General features: G+C 47.6%; 1 protein-coding gene across 4 annotated transcripts in view; it reads left to right on the top strand.

Annotated features, from left to right (window-relative positions):
- The window catches only part of LOC115122076 (neprilysin-like), a 126,865-nt gene that overhangs the window by 83,528 nt on the left and 33,582 nt on the right, over positions 1-9,755 (top strand). For 2 of the 4 annotated variants that reach the window (XM_065000578.1, XM_065000577.1), the window contains exons 10-11: positions 3,614-3,715; positions 5,820-5,956. In XM_065000578.1, coding sequence (XP_064856650.1) covers positions 3,614-3,715; positions 5,820-5,956 — 239 coding nt within the window. Of the gene's footprint in view, positions 1-3,613; positions 3,716-5,795; positions 5,957-9,755 lie in introns of all 4 variants that reach the window. The other 2 variants (XM_065000576.1, XM_065000575.1) reach the window with 1 other exon arrangement.

The raw sequence follows: 9,755 nt of genomic DNA, 5'->3' as shown, positions 1-9,755 counted from the left end.
TCCTCTCCATCACTGTGTTTATGAAGCCAGACTTCAGCCCTTAACCACCTCTCCATCACTGTGTTTATGAAGCCAGACTTCAGCCCTTAACCATCTCTCCATCACTGTGTTTATGAAGCCAGACTTCAGCCCTTAACCATCTCTCCATCACTGTGTTTATGAAGCCAGACTTCAGCCCTTAACCTCCTCTCCATCACTGTGTTTATGAAGCCAGACTTCAGCCCTTAACCACCTCTCCATCACTGTGTTTATGAAGCCAGACTTCAGCCCTTAACCTCCTCTCCATCACTGTGTTTATGAAGCCAGACTTCAGCCCTTAACCTCCTCTCCATCACTGTGTTTATGAAGCCAGACTTCAGCCCTTAACCTCCTCTCCATCACTGTGTTTATGACGCCAGACTTCAGCCCTTAACCTCCTCTCCATCACTGTGTTTATGAAGCCAGACTTCAGCCCTTAACCATCTCTCCATCACTGAGTTTATGAAGCCAGACTTCAGCCCTTAACCATCTCTCCATCACTGTGTTTATGAAGCCAGACTTCAGCCCTTAACCTCCTCTCTATCACTGTGTTTATGAAGCCAGACTTCAGCCCTTACCCTACTCTCCATCACTGTGTTTATGAAGCCAGACTTCAGCCCTTAACCTCCTCTCCATCACTGTGTTTATGAAGCCAGACTTCAGCCCTTAACCTCCTCTCCATCACTGTGTTTATGAAGCCAGACTTCAGCCCTTAACCTCCTCTCCATCACTGTGTTTATGAAGCCAGACTTCAGCCCTTAACCTCCTCTCCATCACTGTGTTTATGAAGCCAGACTTCAGCCCTTAACCTCCTCTCCATCACTGTGTTTATGCAGCCAGACTTCAGCCCTTAACCATCTCTCCATCACTGTGTTTATGAAGCCAGACTTCAGCCCTTAACCATCTCTCCATCACTGTGTTTATGAAGCCAGACTTCAGCCCTTAACCTCCTCTCCATCACTGTGTTTATGAAGCCAGACTTCAGCCCTTAACCACCTCTCCATCACTGTGTTTATGAAGCCAGACTTCAGCCCTTAACCTCCTCTCCATCACTGTGTTTATGAAGCCAGACTTCAGCCCTTAACCTCCTCTCCATCACTGTGTTTATGAAGCCAGACTTCAGCCCTTAACCTCCTCTCCATCACTGTGTTTATGACGCCAGACTTCAGCCCTTAACCTCCTCTCCATCACTGTGTTTATGACGCCAGACTTCAGCCCTTAACCTCCTCTCCATCACTGTGTTTATGAAGCCAGACTTCAGCCCTTAACCTCCTCTCCATCACTGTGTTTATGAAGCCAGACTTCAGCCCTTAACCTCCTCCCCATCACTGTGTTTATGAAGCCAGACTTCAGCCCTTAACCTCCTCTCCATCACTGTGTTTATGAAGCCAGACTTCAGCCCTTAACCTCCTCTCCATCACTGTGTTTATGAAGCCAGACTTCAGCCCTTAACCTCCTCTCCATCTTACTAGTTGTGGCTTTAACCAATCGACGGTGGTTCTTACCAGTTGTGTCAACCAGGGGATGCTGGTTCTAACCAGTTGTGTCAACCAGGGGACGCTGGTTCTAACCAGTTGTGTCAACCAGGGGACGCTGGTTCTAACCAGTTGTGTCAACCAGGGGACGCTGGTTCTAACCAGTTGTGTCAACCAGGGGACGCTGGTTCTAACCAGTTGTGTCAACCAGGGGACGCTGGTTCTAACCAGTTGTGTCAACCAGGGGACGCTGGTTCTAACCAGTTGTGTTACCCAGGGGGTGCTGGTTCTTACCAGTTGTGTTACCCAGGGGGTGCTGGTCCTTACCAGTTGTGTCAACCAGGGAGGCGCTGGTTCTTACCAGTTGTGTTTACCAGTCGGCGCTGGTCCTTCCCAGTTGTGTCAACCAGGGGGGCTCTGGTCCTCACCAGTTGTGTTCACCAGGCGGCTCTGGTCCTTACCAGTTGTGTTTACCAGTCGGCGCTGGTCCTTCCCAGTTGTGTCAACCAGGGGGGCGCTGGTCCTTCCCAGTTGTGTTCACCAGGCGGCTCTGGTCCTTACCAGTTGTGTTTACCAGTCGGCGCTGGTCCTTCCCAGTTGTGTCAACCAGGTGGGCGCTGGTCCTTCCCAGTTGTGTCAACCAGGGGGGCGCTGGTCCTCACCAGTTGTGTTCACCAGGCGGCTCTGGTCCTTACCAGTTGTGTTCACCAGGCGGCTCTGGTCCTTACCAGTTGTGTTCACCAGGCGGCTCTGGTCCTTACCAGTTGTGTTCACCAGGCGGCTCTGGTCCTTACCAGTTGTGTTCACCATGCGGCTCTGGTTCTTACCCGTTGTGTTCACCAGGCGGCTCTGGTCCTTACCAGTTGTGTTCACCAGGCGGCTCTGGTCCTTACCAGTTGTGTTCACCAGGCGGCTCTGGTTCTTACCAGTTGTGTTCACCAGGCGGCTCTGGTTCTTACCAGTTGTGTTCACCAGGCGGCTCTGGTTCTTACCAGTTGTGTTCACCAGGCGGCTCTGGTTCTTACCAGTTGTGTTCACCAGGCGGCTCTGGTTCTTACCAGTTGTGTTCACCAGGCGGCTCTGGTTCTTACCAGTTGTGTTCACCATGCGGCTCTGGTTCTTACCAGTTGTGTTCACCATGCGGCTCTGGTTCTTACCAGTTGTGTTCACCAGGCGGCTCTGGTTCTTACCAGTTGTGTTCACCAGGCGGCTCTGGTTCTTACCAGTTGTGTTCACCAGGCGGCTCTGGTTCTTACCAGTTGTGTTCACCAGGCGGCTCTGGTTCTTACCAGTTGTGTTCACCAGGCGGCTCTGGTTCTTACCAGTTGTGTTCACCATGCGGCTCTGGTTCTTACCAGTTGTGTTCACCATGCGGCTCTGGTTCTTACCAGTTGTGTTCACCAGGCGGCTCTGGTTCTTACCAGTTGTGTTCACCAGGCGGCTCTGGTTCTTACCAGTTTTGTTCACCAGGCGGCTCTGGTTCTTACCAGTTGTGTTCACCAGGCGGCTCTGGTTCTTACCAGTTGTGTTCACCATGCGGGCCTGGTTCTTACCAGTTGTGTTCACCAGGCGGCTCTGGTTCTTACCAGTTGTGTTCACCAGGCGGCTCTGGTTCTTACCAGTTGTGTTCACCATGCGGCTCTGGTTCTTACCAGTTGTTGGGTTAAGCGCTGAGCCCATGGGCTCTTTCTTAACAAATTTGTAGCAGATCCCTGTGTTTCCCATAACTCAGTGCTACACTGCTGCCTTTTACAGGACAATCAGGCTGCTCTGTTACTGACATTTACAGGGTAGGGACCCCTGGGCCTCCAACCATGCTAGTGTGTGTGTGTGTGTGTGTGTGTGTGTGTGTGTGTGTGTGTGTGTGTGTGTGTGTGTGTGTGTGTGTGTGTGTGTGTGTGTGTGTGTGTGTGTGTGTGTGTATTGAAAAACAGACATTTATGATGGGACCAGCGGTGCCTGTTTTTGACAATTGGACTCTGTGACAGCCAGAGGACAGATCGTCAAGCCAAATCTATTTAATGCTTTATTTGATATAGAGTTAATGGTGTTTGAGCTGAATTTGCAAATTATGCTCTCTCTCCTTTCTCTCTCGCCCTCTTTCGCTGTCTCTCCCCCAGGCAACTGATACTCCAGAGGACCGTAACAACCCAGTTCTCCTCTACAACAAAATGGAGCTGGGTGTTCTCAATGCTAACTTCAGCCTGGAGGTCGACACACAAGTAAGAGACTCAATGTGTGTTGTCTGCTCTGTTAAGTATGTCTGATAAATCCCTACTCTCAGATGTTGATGATAAACCCCTCTCAGATGGTTATGATAAACCCCTCCTCTCAGGTGATGATGATAAACCCCTCCTCTCAGGTGATGATGATAAACCCCTCCTCTCAGGTGATGATGATAAACCCCTCCTCTCAGGTGATGATGATAAACCCCTCCTCTCAGGTGTTGATGATAAACCCCTCCTCTCAGGTGTTGATGATAAACCCCTCCTCTCAGATGATGATAAACCCCTCCTCTCAGGTGATGATAAACCCCTCCTCTCAGGTGATGATAAACCCCTCCTCTCAGGTAATGATAAACCCCTCCTCTCAAATGATGATAAACCCCTCCTCTCAGGTGATGATAAACCCCTCCTGTCAGATGGTGATGATAAACCCCTCCTCTCAGATGATGATAAACCCCGCCTCTCAGGTGATGATGATAAACCCCTCCTATCAGATGATGATAAACCCCTCCTCTCAGATGGTGATGATAAACCCCTCCTCTCAGATGGTGATGATAAACCCCTCCTCTCAGATGGTGATGATAAACCCCTCCTCTCAGATGGTGATGATAAACCCCTGCTCTCAGATGGTGATGATAAATCCCTCCTCTCAGGTGATGATAAACCCCTCCTCTCAGGTGATGATAAACCCCTCCTCTCAGGTGATGATAAACCCATCCTCTCAGATGGTGATGATAAACCCCTCCTCTCAGGTGAAGGTAAACCCCTCCTCTCAGGTGATGATAAACCCCTCCTCTCAGGTGATGAAAAACCCCACCTATCAGGTGATGATAAACCCCTCCTCTCAGATAGTGATGATAAACCCCTCCTCTCAGATGGTGATGATAAACCCCTCCTCTCAGATGGTGATGATAAATCCCTCCTCTCAGATGGTGATGATAAATCCCTCCTCTCAGGTGATGATAAACCCCTCCTCTCAGGTGATGATAAACCCCTCCTCTCAGGTGATGATAAAACCCTCCTCTCAGGTGATGATAAACCCCTCCTCTCAGGTGATGATAAACCCCTCCTCTCAGGTGATGATAAACCCCTCCTCTCAGGTGATGATGAACCCCTCCTCTCAGGTGATGATAAAACCCTCCTCTCAGGTGATGATAAACCCATCCTCTCAGATGGTGATGATAAATCCCTCCTCTCAGATGTTGATGATAAACCCCTCTCAGATGGTTATGATAAACCCCTCCTCTCAGATGGTTATGATAAACCCTTCCTCTCAGATGTTGATGATAAACCCCTCCTCTCAGATGGTGATGATAAACCCCTCCTCTCAGGTGTTGATGATAAACCCCTCCTCTCAGATGGTGATGATAAACCCCTCCTCTCAGGTGTTGATGATAAACCCCTCCTCTCAGGTGTTGATGATAAACCCCTCCTCTCAGATGGTGATGATAAACCCCTCCTCTCAGGTGTTGATGATAAACCCCTCCTCTCAGGTGTTGATGATAAACCCCTCCTCTCAGATGGTGATGATAAACCCCTCCTCTCAGGTGTTGATGATAAACCCCTCCTCTCAGGTGTTGATGATAAACCCCTCCTCTCAGGTGTTGATGATAAACCCCTCTCCTCAGATGTGTAATGAACTTGAGGGAGACATATAGCTGGTTTGAAGCTCAGATCGCAGCAGATGTTTAATGCAATTGTCCTTAGTAGGAGGCAGGTAGATGGGTTTAGGGGCAGGCAGAGGGTCATACACAGTAGGTCCAAAAATGACAACAGTACTGGCAGGGAGTAGGCTAAATGCATCGTGAGTGAGGCATGCAAAAACTATCATACACAAGATGCGATAAACCCCTCATCTCAGGTGATGATGAAGCCCTCCTCTCAGGTGATGATAAACCCCTCCTCTCAGGTGATGATGAACCCCTCCTCTCAGGTGATGATAAACCCCTCCTCTCAGGTGATGATAAACCCCTCCTCTCAGGTGATGATGAACCCCTCCTCTCAGGTGATGATAAACCCCTCCTCTCAGGTGATGATGAACCCCTCCTCTCAGGTGATGATAAACCCCTCCTCTCAGGTGATGATGAACCCCTCCTCTCAGGTGTTTGACTGGAGTTACTTCACCAGGAAGATCATGGGGACGGTTGGCATCACTGTGCCTGACACAGAGAATGTTATCAACTACGCACCTAACTACTTCAGACGACTCAACCCTATCCTAGCCAAGAACACTAAGAGGTGAGAACATTGACTCAACCCAATCCTAGCCAAGAACACTAAGAGGTGAGAACATTGACTCAACCCTATCCTAGCCAAGTACACTGAGAACATTGACTCAACCCTATTGTAGCCAAGCACACTGAAAACATTGACTCAACCCTATCCTAGCCAAGTACACTGAGAACATTGACTCAACCCTATCCTAGCCAAGCACACTGAAACATTGACTCAACCCTATTCTAGCCAAGCACACTGAAAACATTGACGCAACCCTATTCTAGCCAAGCACACTGAAAACATTGACTCAACCCTATTCTAGCCAAGCACACTGAGAACATTGACTCAACCCTATCCAAGCCAAGTGCACTGAGAACATTGACTGAACCCTATCCTAGCCAAGCACACTGACAACATTGACTCAACCCTATCCTAGCCAAGCACACTGAGAACATTGACTCAACCCTATCCTAGCCAAGCACACTGAAAACATTGACTCAACCCTATTCTAGCCAAGCACACTGAGAACATTGACTCAACCCTATTCTAGCCAAGCACACTGAGAACATTGACTCAACCCTATCTTTGCCAAGTACACTGAGAACATTGACTCAACCCTATCCTAGCCAAGCACACTGAGAACATTGACACAACCCTATCTTTGCCAAGTACACTGAGAACATTGACTCAACCCTATCCTAGCCAAGTGCACTGAGAACATTGACTCAACCCTATCCTAGCCAAGCACACTGAGAACATTGACTCAACCCGATTCTAGCCAAGCACACTGAGAACATTGACTCAACCCTATTCTAGCCAAGCAGACTGAGAACATTGACTCAACCCTATTCTAGCCAAGCACACTAAGAGGTGAGAACATTGACTCAACCGAATCCTAGCCAAGCATACTGAGAACATTGACTCAACCCTATTCTAGCCAAGTACACTAAGAGGTGAGAACATTGACTCAACCCTATCCTAGCCAAGAACACTGAGAACATTGACTCAACCCTATCCTAGCCAAGTACACTGAGAACATTGACTCAACCCTATCCTAGCCAAGAACACTGAGAACATTGACTCAACCCTATTCTAGCAAAGCACACTGAAAACATTGACTCAACCCTATTCTAGCCAAGCACACTGAGAACATTGACTCAACCCTATCTTTGCCAAGTAAACTGAGAACATTGACTCAACCCTATCCTAGCCAAGCACACTGAGAACATTGACACAACCCTATCTTTGCCAAGTACACTGAGAACATTGACTCAACCCTATCCTAGCCAAGTGCACTGAGAACATTGACTCAACCCTATCCTAGCCAAGCACGCTGAGAACATTGACTCAACCCTATCCTAGCCAAGCACACTGAGAACATTGACTCAACCCTATCCTAGCCAAGTAGACTAAGAGGTGAGAACATTGACTCAACCCTATCCTAGCCAAGCACACTAAGAGGTGAGAACATTGACTCAACCCTATCCTAGCCAAGAACACTGAGAACATTGACTCAACCCTATTCTAGCCAAGTACACTAAGAGGTGAGAACATTGACTCAACCCTATCCTAGCCAAGAACACTGAGAACATTGACTCAACCCTATCCTAGCCAAGTACACTGAGAACATTGACTCAACCCTATCCTAGCCAAGAACACTGAGAACATTGACTCAACCCTATCCTAGCCAAGTACACTGAAAACACACTGAGAACATTGACTCAACCCTATCCTAGCCAAGCACACTGAGAACATTGACTCAACCCTATCCCCTAGCTAGCCAAGCACACTGAGAACATTGACTCAACCCTATCCCAAGCACACTGAGAACATTGACTAGACTGAAAACATTGACTCAACCCTATTCTAGCCAAGCACACTGAAAACATTGACTCAACCCTATTCTAGCCAAGAACACTGAGAACATTGACTCAACCCTATCCTAGCCAAGTACACTGAAAACATTGACTCAACCCGATTCTAGCCAAGCACACTGATAACATTGACTCAACCCTATTCTAGCCAAGCAGACTGAGAACATTGACTCAACCCTATTCTAGCCAACTACAGGTGAGAACATTGACTCAACTATCCTAGAAGTGAGAACATTGACTCAACCCTATTCTAGCCAAGCATACTGAGAACATTGACTCAACCCTATTCTAGCCAAGTACACTGAAACATTGACTCAACCCTATCCTAGCCAAGAACACTGAGAACATTGACTCAACCCTATCCTAGCCAAGAACACTGAGAACATTGACTCAACCCTATCCTAGCCAAGTACACTGAAAACATTGACTCAACCCTATCCTAGCCAAGCACACTGAGAACATTGACTCAACCCTATCCTAGCCAAGCACACTGAGAACATTGACTCAACCCTATCCTAGCCAAGCACACTGAGAACATTGACTCAACCCTATTCTAGCCAAGAACACTGAGAACATTGACTCAACCCTATTCTAGCCAAGAACACTGAGAACATTGACTCAACCCTATCCTAGCCAAGAACACTGAGAACATTGACTCAAGCCACACTGAAAACATTGACTCAACCCGATTCTAGCCAAGCACACTGAGAACATTGACTCAACCCTATTCTAGCCAAGCAGACTGAGAACATTGACTCAACCCTATTCTAGCCAAGCACACTAAGAGGTGAGAACATTGACTCAACCCTATCCTAGCCAAGCATACTGAGAACATTGACTCAACCCTATTCTAGCCAAGTACACTAAGAGGTGAGAACATTGACTCAACCCTATCCTAGCCAAGAACACTGAGAACATTGACTCAACCCTATCCTAGCCAAGTACACTGAGAACATTGACTCAACCCTATCCTAGCCAAGAACACTGAGAACATTGACTCAACCCTGTTCTAGCAAAGCACACTGAAAACATTGACTCAACCCTATTCTAGCCAAGCACACTGAGAACATTGACTCAACCCTATCTTTGCCAAGTAAACTGAGAACATTGACTCAACCCTATCCTAGCCAAGCACACTGAGAACATTGACTCAACCCTATTCTAGCCAAGCAGACTGAGAACATTGACTCAACCCTATTCTAGCCAAGCACACTAAGAGGTGAGAACATTGACTCAACCCTATCCTAGCCAAGAACACTGAGAACATTGAACACTGAGAACATTGACTCAACCCTATTCTAGCCAAGTACACTAAGAGGTGAGAACATTGACTCAACCCTATCCTAGCCAAGAACACTGAGAACATTGACTCAACCCTATCCTAGCCAAGTACACTGAGAACATTGACTCAACCCTATCCTAGCCAAGAACACTGAGAACATTGACTCAACCCTATCCTAGCCAAGTACACTGAAAACATTGACTCAACCCTATCCTAGCCAAGCACACTGAGAACATTGACTCAACCCTATCCTAGCCAAGCACACTGAGAACATTGACTCAACCCTATCCTAGCGAAGTACACTGAAAACATTGACTCAACCCTATTCTAGCCAAGCACACTGAAAACATTGACTCAACCCTATTCTAGCCAAGCACACTGAGAACATTGACTCAACCTGAGAACATTGACTCAACCCTATCCTAGCCAAGCACACTGAGAACATTGACTCAACCCTATTCTAGCCAAGAACACTGAGAACATTGACTCAACCCTATCCTAGCAGAAGAAATCTGAGAACATTGACACACTGAAAACATTGACTCAACCCGATTCTAGCCAAGCACACTGAGAACATTGACTCAACCCTATTCTAGCCAAGCAGACTGAGAACATTGACTCAACCCTATTCTAGCCAAGCACACTAAGAGGTGAGAACATTGAC

Source organism: Oncorhynchus nerka, linkage group LG14 (genome assembly GCF_034236695.1).
Source record: "Oncorhynchus nerka isolate Pitt River linkage group LG14, Oner_Uvic_2.0, whole genome shotgun sequence".
Classification (NCBI taxonomy): Eukaryota; Metazoa; Chordata; class Actinopteri; order Salmoniformes; family Salmonidae; genus Oncorhynchus; species Oncorhynchus nerka.
This window is presented reverse-complemented; position numbering and strand designations above follow the sequence as displayed.